Here is an 18,699-nt window from a genome sequence, read left to right on the forward strand (position 1 = left end):
TAAGTTGACTGTGCCTTTAAACAGCTTGGAAAATTCCCGAAAATGATGTCATGGCTTTAGAAGCTTCTGATAGGCCAATTGACATAATTTGAGTCAATTGGAGTTGTACCTGTGGATGTATTTCAAGACCTACCTTCAAATTCAGTGCCTCTTTGCTTGACATCATGGGATAATCAAAATAAATAAGTAAAGACCTCAGAAAAACAATTGTAGACCTCCACAAGTCTGGTTCATCCTTGGGAGGGATTTCCAAATGCCTGAAGGTACCACGTTCACCTGTACAAACACTAGTATGAAAGTTTCAATACCATGGTACCACGCAGCCGTCATACCGCTCAGGAAGTAGAAGCATTCTGTCTCCTGTAGACAAATGTACTTTGGTGTGAAAAGTGCAAATCAATCCCAGAACAACAGCACACGACCTTGCGAAGATGCTGGAGGAAACAGGTACAAAAGTATCTATATCCACAGTAAAACTAGTCCTATATCGACATAACCTGAAAGGCCGCTCAGCAAGGAAGAAGCCACTGCTCCAAAACCCCTATAAAAAAGCCAGACTACGCTTTCCAACTGCACATGGGGACAAAGATTGTACTTTATGGAGAAATGTCCTCTGTTCTGATGAAACAAAAATAGAACTATTTGACCATAATGACCATCGTTAAGTTTAGAGGAAAAAGGGGGAGGGTTGCAAGCAGAACAACACCATCCCAACCATGAAGCACGGGGGTGGCAGTGTTATGTTGTGGGAGTGCTTTGCTGCAGGAGGGCCTGGTGCACTTCACAAAATAGATGACATCATGAAGTTGGAAAATTATGTGGATATATTGACACAACATCAGTCAGGAAGTTAAAGCTTGGTCGCTCATGTGTCTTCCAAATGGACAATGACCTCAAGCATACTTCCAAAGTTGTGGCAAAATGGTTAAAGGACAACAAAGTCAAGCCCTGACCTCAATCCTATAGAAATGTTGTGGGCAGAACTGAAAAAGCATGTGCGAGCAAGCAGGCCTACAAACCTGACTAAGTTACACCAGCCCTGTCAGGAGGAATGGGCCAAAATTCACCCAACGTATTGTGGGAAGCTTGTGGAAGGCTACCCAAAACATTTGACCCAAGTTAAACAATTTAAAGGCACTGCTACCAAATACGAATTGAGTGTATGTAATCTTCTGACCCACTGGGAATGTGATGAAAGAAATCAAATCTGAAATAAATAACTATAAATTATACTATTATTCTGACATTTAAAAGAACATACTTAAAAGAAAGTTGTGATTTTAACTGACCTAAGACGGGGATTTTTTACTAGGATTAAATGTCAGGAATTGTGAAAAAACTGAGTTCAAATGTACTTGGCTAAGGTGTTTGTAAACTTCCGACTTCAACCGTATATCCTCACAGTCGCTGTAGAGGTATTGCCAATGCTATATTAACACAGTCCCTGTAGAGGCCATGTCACCAATATATTAAAAACCTCTTCGGGCTAGGGGGCAGTATTTTCACGTCCGGATGAAAAGCGTGCCCAAAATAAACTGCCTGCTACTCAGTCCCAAAAGCTAGGATATGCATATAATTGGTAGATTTAGATAGAAAACTGTTAAGGGAATTCTTATCAATGATGACTAATTATGTATACATTTCAATCAGGATGTACTAATCAGAATACTATTATGTTACTGTATATGTACTAATCAGAATACTATTATGTTACTGTATATGTACTATATCATTCTAATCAGAATCAAGGACTAGAACAATGACGGTCTGTTCCTTGGTAGAAATGAATGAACTAAATCTTCAGACTGGCTGAATACATATCTACACCGGAAAACCCTAGGCTCAGCAGTAAATTATATTAAATTGGTAGGGAGACGGATGTGGGAAGGCTTGAGATACAGCCTTTGTACTGGAACAGAGATGGCACGGGTTGGTGTTGGAACTAATGACGTCATTTTCAGCTTATAACCTGTGGTAAACTGTATCGTATTCAGTACTCTCGTGAATAAAGGCTGCTATTTGACTTTAATAAGACCGGGCTCTGTCGATCTCTATAAAATAAGGGTTCATACAAATTCTTATGAATTGACAGTGTTTAATTTTAATTGTGAATTAAAACAGAGGAATTACATTCCTGCTACAAAAACCATGTAATGTTTCTAAACTGTTTCCATAATGTCTGGGAGTATAACAGAACTGATATGGCAGGCGAAAACCTGAGAAAAAGCCATCCAGTTAAAAAAAATTGAGGTCACTCTCTTTTCAATGTGTTTTCTATGGGGATCTAGATTTTTTGTGGCACTTGCTTGCAATTCCTGTCGCTTCCACTGGATGTCAACAGTCTTTAATGAAAATTGGTTGATGTTTTTTCTTTGAAAGATGAATAAGTAAGGCTGTTCAAAATGAGGGTTGAGTTTAGTGTACTATTTGTTAGGGGGGCACGACCTGAAAGCTCGCTCCACTTTGTTTTTATCCGCTATTGAACGCAGTTTATCCCGTCTTAAATTGTATCGATTATTTACGTAAAAAAAATACCTAAAGTTGTATTAGGAAAGTTGTTTGAAATGTTTGGTACAAGTTTACAGGTAACTTAATAGATACTTCGTAGTCATGTTGCGAGAGTCGGAACCGTGTATTTTCTGGATCAAACGCGCAAAAATTGACATTTTGGAGATATAATGACGGAATTAATCAAACAAAAGGAACATTTGTGATGTTTATGGAACATATTGGAGTGCCAACAGAAGAAGATCTTCAAAGGTAAGACATGAATTATATCGTTATTTCTGAGTTTTGTGTCGCTCCTGGCAGGTTGAAATATGATTTTCATGTGTTTGTTTGATGGGGTGCTGTCCTCAGATAATAGCATGGTTTGCTTTCGCCGTGAAGCCTTTTTGAAATCTGACACGTTGGCTGGATTAACAATAAATGTAGCTTTAATTTGGTGTATTGAATGTGTGATTTCAGGAAAGTTGAATATTTATTGTAATTTAATTCGAATTTGGTGCTCAGCCATTTTACCGGATGTTGTCGAGGGGTTCCGCTAGCGGAACGTCTAGCTGTAACATGTTCCTGTTAAAGATATGCACAATACTGCCCCCTTTGGAGGAATTGCCCATAGTAAACAGAAAAAAAATCTGTCCAAAATTGCTAATATATGCATATAATAATAATTATTGAATAGAAATCACTCTAAAGCTTCTAAAACCGTTAGAATTATGTCGGTATGTAAAGCAGAACTCACAGGGCAGACATTCTCCCAAACTCTCTCTCTCATCAGGAACGTTGGGCCAACTTTGACGTCATCGCCCCCAACCTTCCCAACCGATCTGGGATCGGTTTCTGTTTCTTCAGCGTGCTGTGTTCTTTCAATGGGGCGCGTAATGAAGAAAATCCCTTGAGCTTTGACCGGTTGGCGTGCAAAATACTGAAGTGTCACGTGAATTTAGCTGCGCGTCAGGGTGCAATTGAAGACACCGCACTCTTTTTTCCACATCGTCTGAGGAGAGTTGCGTTCTTTTGTTTGAATCGCCAATTATTTTGTACGTTAATAACATCCTAAAGCTTGATTCTGCACTTAGTTTGACCAGTTTAGTCGACATATAATATGTAATTTTGAAGTTTTGATGCGCAACGGTTCGTGATCAGAAGTCCTTTTTGGTGCATTTCACCTGAAGCTGCTAGCATATGCTAATACAAAGACACACGAACTGAAACCAAACGTTATATTAGGTAAGTATGACTCCTTCCACTACATTCTGATCGAAGACCATCAAAGGTAAGGGAATATTTATGTTGTAATTTTGTATTTCTGTTGACTCCAACATAGCAGAGAAATATTGCTTATGTCTGAGCGCCGCCTCAGATTATTGCATAGTGAACGAATTCTGTAACGTTAAAAATAAATGTAACACAGCATGTTAACCAGTTCCTGTAGAGGCCATGCCATTGCTGTGTTAACCCAGTCCCTGTAGAGAACATGCCATTGCTGTGTTAACACAGTCCCTGTAGAGAACATGCCATTGCTGTGTTAACACAGTCCCAGTAGAGAACATGCCATTGCCGTGTTAACACAGTCCCTGTAGAGGGCTTGTCTCTGCTGTATAAACACAGTCTTACTGGTCATATGACAATATTCTCACAACTCAGCAAAACTGCGCAAAAGCAACCATAAAAGAGAGTGGAGATGAACAATGAGTTCCGATGAAGGAGCAGGTCAAGGACAGTCGGAGAGATTGATAGCTTGACAGCCTCCTAATCACATGTTTATTCATTAATCATGTGCATTTCCATAGACCCACTCAGTCAGTCAAACACAATATGTATTGAGATAGTAGATATGTTCCGTACACAGTCCATCTCACCGACTGTACCTCTGATTGCCCAGTCAAATTCCCTATTTCATCCGAACCCCTTCAACTCTATTCCAATAATAGGATTGGCATGCTGCTGAAATCCATCGGCTGAAATCAAGGCCAGCGTCTCACACTCGGCAAAAACATAATTGGCATTACACTTGAAGGAGCAGCGTGTGTGAGTGTTGTTGTGTGTATGTGTCCATGTGTGAGTGTGTGTATGTCCATGTGTGAGTGTGTGTATGTCCATGTGTGTGTGTGTGTGTGTGTCCATGTGTGAGTGTGTGTATGTCCATGTATGAGTGTGTGTATGTCCATGCATGTGTGTGTGTGTGTCCATGTGTGTGTGTGTGTGTGTGTGTATGTCCATGTGTGAGTGTGTGTATGTCCATGAATGAGTGTGTGTGTCCATGTGTGATTGTGTGTATGTCCATGTATGAGTGTGTGTCCATGTATGAGTGTGTGTATGTCCATGTGTGAGTGTGAGTGTGTGTGTGTGTGTCCATGTGTGAGTGTGTGTATGTCCATGTGTGAGTGTGTGTATGTCCATGTGTGTGTGTGTGTGTGTGTCCATGTGTGAGTGTGTGTATGTCCATGTATGAGTGTGTGTATGTCCATGCATGTGTGTGTGTGTGTCCATGTGTGTGTGTGTGTGTGTGTGTATGTCCATGTGTGAGTGTGTGTATGTCCATGAATGAGTGTGTGTGTCCATGTGTGATTGTGTGTATGTCCATGTATGAGTGTGTGTCCATGTATGAGTGTGTGTATGTCCATGTGTGAGTGTGTGTATGTCCATGTGTGAGTGTGTGTGTCCATGTGTGTGTGTGTGTCCATGTGTGAGTGTGTGTGTGTCCATGTGTGTGTGTGTGTCCATGTATGAGTGTGTGTCCATGTGTGAGTGTGTGTATGTCCATGTGTGAGTGTGTATGTCCATGTGTGTGTCCATGTATGAGTGTGTGTGTGTGTGTCCATGTGTGAGTGTGTGTATGTCCATGTATGTGTGTGTGTGTGTCCATGTGTGAGTGTGTGTGTATGTCCATGTGTGAGTGTGTGTATGTCCATGTATGAGTGTGTGTGTCCATGTGTGAGTGTGTGTGTCCATGTGTGAGTGTGTGTATGTCCATGTATGAGTGTGTGTGTGTGTCCATGTGTGTGTGTGTGTATGTCCATGTGTGAGTGTGTGTATGTCCATGTATGAGTGTGTGTATGTCCATGTGTGTGTCCATGTATGAGTGTGTGTATGTCCATGTGTGAGTGTGTATGTCCATGTGTGTGTCCATTTGTGAGTGTGTGTATGTCCATGTATGAGTGTGTATGTCCATGTGTGAGTGTGTGTATGTCCATGTGTGAGTGTGTATGTCCATGTGTGTGTCCATGTATGAGTGTGTGTGTGTGTCCATGTGTGTGTGTGTGTGTGTGTATGTCCATGTGTGAGTGTGTGTATGTCCATGTATGAGTGTGTGTGTGCGTCCATGTGTGTGTGTGTGTGTGTGTGTGTGTGTGTCCATGTATGTGTGTGTATGTCCGTGTATGAGTGTGTGTGTCCATGTATGAGTGTGTGTATGTCCATGTGTGTGTGTGTGTGTCCATGTATGTGTGTGTATGTCCATGTATGTATGTGTGTGTGTCCATGTGTGTGTGTGTGTGTATGTCCATGTATGAGTGTGTATGTCCATGTGTGAGTGTGTGTGTGTCCATGTGTGTGTGTGTGTGTGTGTGTGTGTGTGTGTGTCCATGTATGTGTGTGTGTATGTCCATGTATGAGTGTGTGTGTCCATGTGTGAGTGTGTGTGTGTGTCCATGTATGAGTGTGTGTGTGTCCATGTGTGTGTGTGTGTGTCCATGTGTGTGTGTGTGTCCATGTGTGTGTGTGTATGTCCATGTATGAGTGTGTGTGTCCATGTATGTGTGTGTATGTCCATGTATGTGTGTGTATGTCCATGTATGTGTGTGTGTGTGTGTGTATGTCCATGTATGAGTGTGTGTGTGTCCATGTGTGTGTGTGTGTCCATGTGTGTGTGTGTCCATTTGTGTGTGTGTGTCCGTGTGTGTGTGCATGCGGCGAGCCACTCAAGGTTTCAGTGGTTGTTATGATTATTCCAACACTAGGTCTATCATAATGAATATTTCACGTTAAGGGGGTCTCTCTGGAGGGGGGTCTCTGGGGGGGTCTCTCTGGAGGGGGTCTCTCTGGAGTGGGGGATCTCTCTGGGGCGGGGTCTCTCTGGAGGGGGTCTCTCTGGAGGGGGTCTCTCTGGAGTGGGATCTCTGTGGGGGGTCTCTCTGGAGTGGAGGATCTCTCTGGGGGGTCTCTCTGGGGAGGTCTCTCTGGGGAGGTCTCTCTGGAGTGGGGGATCTCTCTGGGGGGTCTCTCTGGGGTGGATCTCTGGGGGGTCTGTCTCGGGGGTTCTCTGGGGGGTTTCTCCGGGGGGTCTCTCTAGGGGGTGTCTCTGGGGGGGGGTCTCTCTGGAGGGGGATCTCTGGGGGGGGTCTCTCTGGAGGGGGATCTCTGGGGGGTCTCTCTGGAGTGGGGGATCTCTCTGGGGGGTGTCTCTGGGGAGGTCTCTCTGGAGTGGGGGATCTCTCTGGGGGGTCTCTCTGGAGGGGGATCTCTGGGGGGGTCTCTCTGGAGTGGGGGATCTCTCTGGGGGGGTCTCTCTGGGGGGTCTCTCTGGGGTGGATCTCTCTGGGGGGTCTGTCTCGGGGGTTCTCTGGGGGTTTCTCCGGGGGGTCTCTCTAGGGGGGTGTCTCTGGGGGGGTCTCTCTGGAGGGGATCTCTGGGGGGGGTCTCTATGGAGTGGGGGATCTCTCTGGGGTGGATCTCTCTGGGTGGGGTCTCTCTGTAGTGGGGGATCTCTCTGGGGGGTCTCTCTTGGGGGTTCTCTGGGGGGTCTCTCTGGGGGATCTCTGGGGGGGTCTCTATGGAGTGGGGATCTCTCTGGGTGGGTCTCTCTGGAGGGGGAACTCTGGGGGGGGGGTCTCTCTGGAGTGGGGGATCTCTCTGGGGGGGGTCTCTCACGTGGGGGGTAATGTAATCCAGATGTAATTATACAAAGAGACATGACTCCAGATGTAATTATACAAAGAGACAGGACTCCAGATGTAATTATACAAAGAGACAGGACTCCAGATGTAATTATACAAAGAGACAGGACTCCAGATGTAATTATACAAAGAGACAGGACTTATACATACATGGGGTTGTCTGATGGTGTGACAATCAACTCTTTACATTTTGTAATGACCTTTACAAACATTTATAAACTCTCCAGAGATCACGGAACCACTGACAGAAAGTGTTGGTGTCATGGGTGTGTAGAATTCAATCATTTTCATATTCAGTATTTTCTTAGTTCTTGATATCTAGTTCTTGATTCTGAGGACATATTCTAGGTTTTAAGTCACGTGCTGGTGACCCTCAAATAATCTGTATGGTGGGAGTAACGAGTTTTAAGGGCTGAACTTTCCATTTAAGATATTAAACTTGTCCTTGTGCTCAAACTTGAGCAATCTCTTAAGACCATACTTTTGCTTAAAGTCATGCACTGATATCAATGGAAGATTTGCACGAAACTTTCAGTTAAGTGTAGGTATATTAGGTCAGAATTTTCACAGCCTTACTGGACCATTCTAAAACTAAATGTAATGTAGGAATGGCATTTTCTCTACATCTGACTAGTTTCACGAGTTAGAATGTGTGTCAGATACCTATGACCTAAGTCCTATTGAAGATAAAGTTGTCCCGTCTCTTAGAGGTGTTAAATCTCAGGTCGTGTTAGGAAAAGAGCTTCAGCGATAAGAAGAAAGCACTCTATGACCCTAACACCAGTAACCAGGAACAGGTAAGTCACAGATAGGAAAAAGTCATTTCCAAATGTGTAAATCACTTTTGAAACCTAATTCCATCCGTAGGGAAGAGATGATAACGCTAACAGTGTCCTGATCCAATCTAGGTAATGTATATAAACTTAAAATGGCGTATAAACTTTTAGTATGAATTACACTGTAAATGTCTACAATTACAAGATTTACAATTCAACTTAAATAGCATCCAATCTAGCATCCAACCTAGCATCCAACCTAGCATCCAATCTAGCATCCAACCTAGCATCCAACCTAGCATCCAACCTAGCATCCAACCTAGCATCCAATCTAGCATCCAACCTAGCATCCAGCCTAGCATCCAACCTAGCATCCAACCTAGCATCCAACCTGGCATCCAACCTAGCATCCAACCTAGCATCCAACCTTGATGCATTCTATTCATTCTCATGTCCAGTGCACATATCCCTTTTGTCCACTGATCACAATAACAATCCACTCCTCAACTTCTCATCACTGTACCTCTCTTTTCATTCACGTTGATCTTTTCTTCCAAGGCTACTGTGAGGAGGAAGAGGAGGGAGGAGGAGGAAGATAAGAATAGGATGGGAGGAGGAAAAAGGAGGGAGAGAAATGATAGATCTCACTGAATAATGACACCATTACCAACTAACAAATTGGGGACTCAGGAAATCAGTCTAACGCGTGTTTGTGATTTGATCTGTTAATCAGTGTGTGTGATTTAACGCCCTGTTGAACACTGGATATCTGAGAGATCTCATCTGAAACTCAGGCAGCCTGTGGAAGGGAGGTCAATGCGTTCTATGGGATGAAGAATGTGAATCCTGGAAGAGGTAGTTATAACTGATGACTGACTGGCTGGCTGGCTGACTGACTGACTGACTGGCTGACTAACTGACTGTGTGTTATACCCTGTGTTATAGTGCTCATTTGCAATGTGTTCTCTCTTACACTCATACTCTCAGTGAAAACCCAATGTTTACATTTACCCAGACAGACAGACAGACAGAGACAGAGACAGACATAGACAGAGACAGACAGACAGACAGACAGACAGACAGACAGACAGACAGACAGACAGACAGACAGACAGACAGACAGACAGGTAAGCAGACAGGCAGACAGAGACAGACAGACAGACAGACAGACAGACAGACAGACAGACAGACAGACAGACAGACAGACAGACAGACAGAGACAGACAGACAGACAGACAGACAGAGACAGACAGACAGACAGACAGACAGACAGACAGACAGACAGACAGACAGACAGACAGACAGACAGACAGACAGACAGACAGACAGACAGACAGACAGACAGACAGACAGACAGACAGACAGACAGACAGACAGCTGGTTATTAGGCCTGATAAGCTATGGAAATGATGTTCCACTGTATCTGGTAGAAGGTAAATGAAGGTGTGTGTGTGAATGAGATTCTGGGGTGCATTTGTATGCCTGCAGGTGCATATTAAGGAAGTGAAGTTCGGTAATGTTTTGTATCTTTTAGCCCAAAAAAGTGGTAAATCATGTGCATGTGTGAATGTGTTTGTGTGAATGTGTGTGTGCACATGTGTCCGTGCGCGTGTGTGTGTGTCTGTATGTGTGTGTGTGGGTGGGTATGATGTTGACAGTAATTAGATAGTTACCTCTCTCTCTTCGTTGAGCAGGATACACACAAAGAGGCTGACAGCAGAGAGCTGGCCTCAGACCACCACACAATAGTAGTCATGTGTCATACACTAAAAAACACTAACACACACTGACAGACACAGACACAGAAACACACAAACACACACACTAACACAGAGACATACACACTAACACACAGACACACTCAAAGATGAAGTGAATCGACCAGACAATATGCATCATTTGACGAGCACTAATCAGAAAGAAAGATGAGAAGGGAAGTGCATCTTTCCAACCACACTTACTAAACTGGCATGTATGACAGCAGAACACAATTAAGCCTGTATTTTGACAGGTAGATGCGTGACTCTTATGAGATTACTTCCAATGCCCAATAGCCTGTCAACATTGCTCTTCTCACTGTCTCCCTTCTCCTTTTTCACATGGAGTGGTTGATATACCAATTCTTAACCCGTGCTATCTCTTTTTCTCCCTTTTTTCTCTCTCTCTCCCTCTCACTCTCTCTCTCTCTCTCTCTCTCTCTCTGTCTCTCTCTCCCTCTCTTTCTCTCTCTGTCTCCTTCTCTCTCTCCCTCTCCCTCTCCCTCTCTCTCTCTCTCTCTCTCTCTCTCTCCTCTCCTTCTCCCTCTCTCTCTCTCCATGTCTCTCCCCCGGTCCCCTCTCTCTCTCTTTCTGTGGTTTACCCCTCTGCCTATGGTCAATGGGTAAGGTAATGAGGGATGTCCATGGTAATGAGGGGTGTCCATGGTAATGAGGGGTGTCCATGGTAATGAGGGATATCCATGGTAATGAGGGGTGTCCATGGTAATGAGGGATGTCCATGGTAATGAGGGATGTCCATGGTAATGAGGGGTGTCCATGGTAATGAGGGATGTCCATGGTAATGAGGGATGTCCATGGTAATGAGGGATGTCCATGGTAATGAGGGATGTCCATGGTAATGAGGGGTGTCCATGGTAATGAGGGATGTCCATGGTAATGAGGGATATCCATGGTAATGAGGATGTCCACGGTAATGAGGGATGTCCATGGTAATGAGGGATGTCCATGGTAATGAGGGTTGTCCATGGTAATGAGGGATGTCCATGGTAATGAGGGATGTCCATGGTAATGAGGGATGTCCACGGTAATGAGGGATGTCCATGGTAATGAGGGATGTCCATGGTAATGAGGGATGTCCATGGTAATGAGGGATGTCTACGGTAATGAGGGGTGTCCATGGTAATGAGGGGTGTCCATGGTAATGAGGGATGTCCATGGTAATGAGGGATGTCTACGGTAATGAGGGATGTCCATGGTAATGAGGGATGTCCATGGTAATGAGGGATGTCTACGGTAATGAGGGATGTCCATGGTAATGAGGGATGTCCATGGTAATGAGGGATGTCTACGTTAATGAGGGATGTCCAAGGTAATGAGGGATGTCCACGGTAATGAGGGATGTCAATGGTAATGAGGGTTGTCCATGGTAATGAGGGATGTCCATGGTAATGAGGGATGTCCAAGGTAATGAGGGATGTCCACGGTAATGAGGGATGTCCATGGTAATGAGGGATGTCAATGGTAATGAGGGTTGTCCATGGTAATGAGGGATGTCTAAGGTAATGAGGGATGCCTAAAGTAATGAGGGATGTCTAAGGTAATGAGGGATGTCTAAAGTAATGAGGGATGTCTAAGGTAAGAGGGATGTCCATGGTAATGAGGGAAGTCTAATGTAATGAGGGATGTCTAATGTAATGATGGATGTCCATGGTAATGAAGGATGTCCATGGTAATGAGGGATGTCAATGCTAATGAGGGATGTCTAATGTAATGAAGGATGTCCATGGTAATGAGGGATGTCTAAGGTAATGAGGGATGTCTAAGGTAATGAGAGATGTCCATGGTAATGAGGGATGTCCACGTTAATGAGGGATGTCTAATGTAATGAGGGATGTCCATGGTAATGAGGGATGTCCATGATACTGAGGGATGTCCACGGTAATGAGGGATGTCTACGGTAATGAGGGATGTCTACGGTAATGAGGGATGTCTACGGTAATGAGGGATGTCTATGGTAATGAGGGATGTCTACGGTAATGAGGGATGTCCACGGTAATGAGGGAAGTCTATGGTAATGAGGGATGTCCATGGTAATGAGGGATGTCCATGGTAATGAGGGATGTCCATGGTAATGAGGGATGTCTACGGTAATGAGGGATGTCCATGGTAATGAGGGATGTCCATGGTAATGAGGGATGTCCACGGTAATGAGGGAAGTCTATGGTAATGAGGGATGTCCATGGTAATGAGGGATGTCCATGGTAATGAGGGATGTCTACAGTAATGAGGGATGTCTACGGTAATGAGGGATGTCCATGATAATGAGGGATGTCTGAATATCGATGTCTGTGTTTTATACATTTAGTCCCAGTGTGTAGTAGAAATAACACTGCTGTCTTCACTGCTGAATTACTGAATTACTCCTGCTAGTTAGTCCTGCTAGTAAACCCTGGAAATTACACCTGGTATTTAGTTCTGGTAATTAGTCCTGGTTATTAGTCCTGGTTATTAGTCCCTGTTATTAGTCATGATATTTTGTCCTGGTAATTAGTTATATTGGAGCCAAGCACAGCAACAGATATATATATATATATTTTTTTTATATCACAGCAAAAATGTTTTAGAATCAAAAGGTAATTTCAGAGTTCAATAACAGCAACAATCTGTCAGCCAAATTGATATAATCATAGGGGGAAAATTGCAGTGTGTACCGCGTTCGAACGGCCACCCACACACACACACACACACACACACACACACACACACACACACACACACACACACACACACACACACACACACACACACACACACACACACACACACACACACACACACACACACACACACTGTTGGGGAATAATCAGAATTGGTTGGTAACATAGGTAAGATGTTTTATATTCATCATATGTTTGTAAGTCACTTCTCATCAGAATGTTGGTTTTGTATAATACTGTGGCGTGGTTGCAGTATCTGTTCTATGTCAAGACTAAGTTGCTTGGGCCGGAGAGAAGGGAGAGGTCAAGCGTGTATCTCTTGGCTCCACAATGTCTGTGTGCCAGTCAGTGTGTCTCTGTGATCTTGTCAAGATAGGATGGATTTGATATATGCCTGTTGATATGGAGGATTGGTTTATGGTTCTGAGTTTGGGTAAGGAGACAAAGCTGAACAATGAATTATGCCGATGCTGTCTTATCCTGTGTGTCTTTGCTATAAAAGTTCTCAGTTGAAATGTGGAAGGGACTCTCAGAGAATTCATTTATAGACACTGAATTGATCTGAGAGTCACAGGGTTTGTGATAGAGCTCGTATAATTAAAGATGGACTTTGATAACTAACTCTGACTTGTGTGTGTGGTTTGCTCCCATGATTTGGTAAATAGAGGGAATTTCCACGACAACACATACACACACACACACACACACACACACACACACAGCCAGAGTGATTTCCCGCATTGGTCAACCCTGCCCTTACCGGTAATATCTCGCCACACCACCGCCCACCCTCTCGCCATGGATATGTCAATTATGTCTCATCACTGAGACACCTTATCACATACACACACACACACACACACACACGCACACAGACACACACAGACACACACACACACACACACACACACACACACACACACACACACACACACACACACACACACACACACACACACACACACACACACACACACACACACACACAGGTGTCCCTTCAACCCCACCGTTCATGTAACTCCAATGCAGCTGATGATTAAAAACACTTTTTTTTAAACAAATATTTACATGGTTGATAGCATTGGTGTGTGGCCTTGTCTCTCCCTGCCCCATACTGGATTGTGGTGTTGCTATTGTTCTGCTTTTTGTTGGTGTAAAAACACTATCTCCTAATTTGGTCTACAGAGGAGTGTTCTAATGAGTGTAGTTTGGGTTTAAACACTATCTCCTAATCGGGTCTACAGAGGAGTGTTCTAATGAGTGTAGTTTGGGTTTAAACACTATCTCCTAATTGGGTCTACAGAGGAGTGTTCTAATGAGTGTAGTTTGGATTAAAACACTATCTCCTAATTGGGTCTACAGAGGAGTGTTCTAATGAGTGTAGTTTGGGTTTAAACACTATCTCCTAATTGGGTCTACAGAGGAGTGTTCTAATGAGTGTAGTTTGGGTTAAAACACTATCTCCTAATTGGGCCTACAGAGGACTTAAAACACTATCTCCTAATTGGGCCTACAGAGGACTTAAAACACCATCTCCTAATTGGGTCTACAGAGGAGTGTTCTAATGAGTATAGTTTGGGTTAAAACACTATCTCCTAATCTGGTCTACGGAGGAGTGTTCTAATGGGGCCAGTTTTCCAGGAGATGACTTACTCCCACTATTAACTTAAGTGGGAGCATCCTACTACTTTGCTCAAACCATCATATTATGCTACTCTCATGCTACTCTCAACTCCCTAAACTCCCAGAGCCTTACAAGCATGCCATGAAAAAAGACCCAGCTCCCTTTCCACGGCGGTCTGGTTCTGACAGAAATACACGAAGATGGAAAATGCATTCATGATTTCTTAAACCAAGTGGGCGGCAGTTTGTGTGCAAAATATATGATTACTGTGGTAGTAGTGTCTAAATGTACCAGAGAAAGAGGGCTCTGTCCCTCTTTCTCTCTCGCCCTGTCTTTTGTATCAAGCAGCCATATTGTGTGTATGTTTATCCTTTGTTACCATTTAGTTATTTTCTGGTTTTTGCTGATGCAGGAGGTCACGACCTTTCAGAATGCTGATATGATACGAGGTTATGATTAGTAAGTAGACTGTTTATGGATGTGATAGCTAAAGACCTTATAGAGTTTAAATTCGAGAGATGGTAGCTCTTTAAAGAACCGCTCTCGTGGTGATGACTAATTTAATCTAGAAACAGCAGGAGTTTAAACTGTAGAACCCAGTTCTTACATTTGAATATAAAAAATAATTTTATCAAAACTATGCTGCATTTTAGCTTTGGGACCATCAGGATGACAAATCAGAGCAAGATTATTGGATGTAAGTACATGATCTACCTTTAGAGGTGAATGTATCAAACCAGTTGCCATGATAAAAGTGTTTTGTTGTAGTGCACTCTCCTCAAACAACAGCATGGTATTTTTTTCACTTTATTTACTGTAAATTGTGTTTTGTTGTAGTGCACTCTCCTCAAACAATAGCATGGTCTTTTTTCACTTTAGTTACTGTAAATTGTGTTTTGTTGTAGTGCACTCTCCTCAAACAATAGCATGGTCTTTTTTCACTTTAGTTACTGTAAATTGTGTTTTGTTGTAGTGCACTCTCCTCAAACAATAGCATGGTCTTTTTTCACTTTAGTTACTGTAAATTGTGTTTTGTTGTAGTGCACTCTCCTCAAACAACAGCATTGTATTTTTTCACTTTAGTTAATGTAAATTGTGTTTTGTTGTAGTGCACTCTCCTCAAACAACAGCATGGTATTTTTTCACTTTATTTACTGTAAAGTGGACAGCGCAATTTGATTAATTCTGCCCATATAAGACATGTCTATGTCCCGGAAAGTTGGCTGTTGTTTACAACGTCATTCTAGTCACATTAGCGCACGTTAGAAACAACCATCGCGGTTTAGGGACACCCATCCCGTACAGGTTAATGCATTTGAGCCAATCAGTTGTGTTGTGACAAGGCAGGGTTGGTATACAGAAGACAGCCCTATTTGGTAAAAGACCAAGTCCATATTATGGCAAGAACAGCTCAAATAAGCAAAGAGAAAGGACAGTCCATCATTACTTTAAGACATGAAGGTCAGTCAATCCGGAACATTTAAAGAACTTTGAAAGTTTCTTCAAGTGCAGTCGCAAAAACCATCAAGTGCTGTGATGAAACTGGCTCTCATGAGGAACGGTACATGAATGGAAGACCCAGAGTTACCTCTGCTGCAGAGGATAAGTTTATTAGAGTTACCAGCCTCAGAAATTGCAGCCCAAGTAAATGCTTCACAGAGTTCAAGTTACAGACACATCTCAACATCTACTGTGTGAATCAGGCCTTCATGGTCGAATTTCTGCAAAGAAAACAATAAGAAGAAGGCACGTGCTTGGGCTAAGAAACACGAGCAACGGACATTCAACCAGTGGAAATCTGTCCTTTGATTTGGAGTCCAAATTGGAGATTTTTGGTTCCAACCGCTGTGAGACGCAGTGTGGGTGAACGGATGATCTCTGCATGTGTATTTCCCACTGTGAAGCGTGTTATGGTCTGAGGGTGCTTTGCTGTTGACACTGTCTGTGATTTCTTTAGAATTCAAGGCAGACTTAACCAGCATGGCTACAACAGCATTCTGCTGCAATACATCATCCCATCTTGTTTGGGCTTAGTGGGACTATCATTTGTTTTACAACAGGACACTGACCCTCCAGGCTGTGTAAGGGCTACTTTATCAAGAAGGAGAGTGATGGAGTGCTGCATCAGATGACCTGGCCTCCACAATCCCCCGACCTCAACCAATTGCAATGGTTTGGGATGAGTCAGACCGCAGAGTGAAGGAAAAACAGTCATCAAGTGCTCAGGATATGTGGGAACTCCTTCAAGACGTTCCAAGTGAAGCTGGTTGAGAGAATGCCAAGAGTGTGCAAAACTGTCATCAAGGCAATGTTGGCTATTTGAAGAAACTCTAATCTAAAATATATTTTGATTTGTTTAACACTTTTTCGGTTACTACATGATTCCTTATGTGTTATTTCATAGTTTTGATGACTTCACTATTATTCTACAATGTAGAAAATAGTAAAAATAAAGGAAAAACCCTTAAATGAGTAGGTGTTGTAAAACATTTGATCGGTAGTGTTTGTGTATTCAAATTAACATACACATATATACCCTCAAATGAACATACACACATAGATGGACATACACATAGACTTTCATGACTGTCTTTGAGGAGACTTAACTGTCAACAGACCGAACAACACTATGACTAGTGAGTGACATTGGAGGTTAAAGCTTGTTGTTTTGTAACAAGACAACACATCACACATTTTCTCGCAGGTAGAAACTGCGGACATGACACAGATCTGAGATCAGCTTTTAACAGTCCACAAGAACTGACTGACCTTAAGACATTATTTCCAGGTACAAACGACATCGGATTCTCCTCACAACTCAGTTGACCTCCATTTATTGGCAGCCATTTTGTGTCTGCTTACAACGTGCATTGAGGCGTAGCGAGTTAAAGGAAGAGTTGGTCCCAAAGCAAGTATTAAAACCGGTCAGATGTCACAGAGAGGCAGTGACGGCCATATTACTTTATCAAGTGGAGCCGAAGTCCTTTGCTTCAGCCATGCAATAGGAACACCATCATCACCACACACTGACCATAGAATTAACGGAGACGTGTGTGTGTCTCTCCGCACATGGACTCACACGCTCATGCACGCACACACTGTTAAGGTCATGTTATGATGACCCTTGGAGCAGGAGCTTACACACTCTGATATGACAATCAGCACGGTTATCCTTATCCTTATCCACACACACACACACACACACACACACACAGACACACACACACACACACACACACACACACACACACACACACACACACACACCGTACCATGGGAATTACAGGAAGGGAACGAAACAACAAGCATTTAGCTGTACCTTTTTTATACCAGTTGTAAACTGTGCACGAGACCATTCAAATTCTATTCTACTTTTTTATTTGGAAAATAAACTTTCAATCCATCACAATAAGCTGTGGCTAAATGGAAAGTCAAGTTGACAGATGTTCCCTAGGTGTGGGAGGGAGGGAGGGAGGGAGGGAGGGAGGGAGGGAGGGAGGGAGGGAGGGAGGGAGGGAGGGAGGGAGGGAGGGAGGGAGGGAGGGAGGGAGGGAGGGAGGGAGGGAGGGAGGGAGGGAGGGGCAGTGGCATCTGTGTAACGTCAGGGGGTTGGCTGAGCCTATGACGGGGATGGATACAGAGAGCCGTGTCTCACTGGGAAAGGTGAGTGGACACTGGGGAGCGCTGACTCATGCATGCTCACACACACACACACACGCACACGCACACACACACACACAAATTACATTTACATTTAAGTCATTTGGCAGACGCTCTTATCCAGAGCACACACACACACACACACACACACACACACACACACACACACACACACACACACACACACACACACACACACACACACACACACACACACACAGACAACACACAGACAACACACAGACAAAACACACACACACACACACACACACAGACAACACACACACACACACACACACACACACACACACACTGTATCCTTTCCCCTACTTCTTTCCTTCACCTGTAATGATGTAAAAGCAGTGGACAGGCTGAATCATCCACCGTGGTGCTTCTACACCAGATGACCGTGGTCGTGTTAGCTGCAGTGTATTCTGTGTGTAGCCATGGGTTGGTGATTAAAGTCATGCTCGGTGGTGGTGGCAGACCTCACTGCATTTCATCCTCTGTTGGGTGTGGAGCGAAACACTGTGAGAGTCGTGTTCCTACATATGTGACATACAATTAGTGTCCAGCTCTGCATCTCCCTGCTGAGTCATTTCAACCTCTGCGATTTCCCTCCTGAGCCAATCTGGCATTTTCACAACCAGAATGATAGAATGAGGATGGGGAGGAGGAGAGGAGGAGAGCGGAGGAGGAAAGGAGGGGAGAGGCGTAGGAGCAGGGGGGAGGAGGGGAGGAGGAGAGGAGGAGGAGGATGAGGAGGATGAGGAGAGGAGGAGGAGAGGAGGAGGAGAGGAGGAG

General features: G+C 43.7%; 1 protein-coding gene across 1 annotated transcript; it reads right to left on the reverse strand.

Annotated features, from left to right (window-relative positions):
* Positions 1-6,469: 6,469 nt before the first annotated feature.
* Positions 6,470-7,417, reverse strand: LOC135545108 (uncharacterized). The gene has a single exon (XM_064972745.1). The coding sequence runs from the start codon at positions 7,415-7,417 to the stop codon at positions 6,470-6,472; it is 948 nt and encodes a 315-aa protein (XP_064828817.1).
* Between the last annotated feature and the right edge of the window lie 11,282 nt (positions 7,418-18,699).

The sequence above is a fragment of the Oncorhynchus masou genome, chromosome 9 (assembly GCF_036934945.1).
Source record: "Oncorhynchus masou masou isolate Uvic2021 chromosome 9, UVic_Omas_1.1, whole genome shotgun sequence".
Classification (NCBI taxonomy): domain Eukaryota; kingdom Metazoa; phylum Chordata; class Actinopteri; order Salmoniformes; family Salmonidae; genus Oncorhynchus; species Oncorhynchus masou.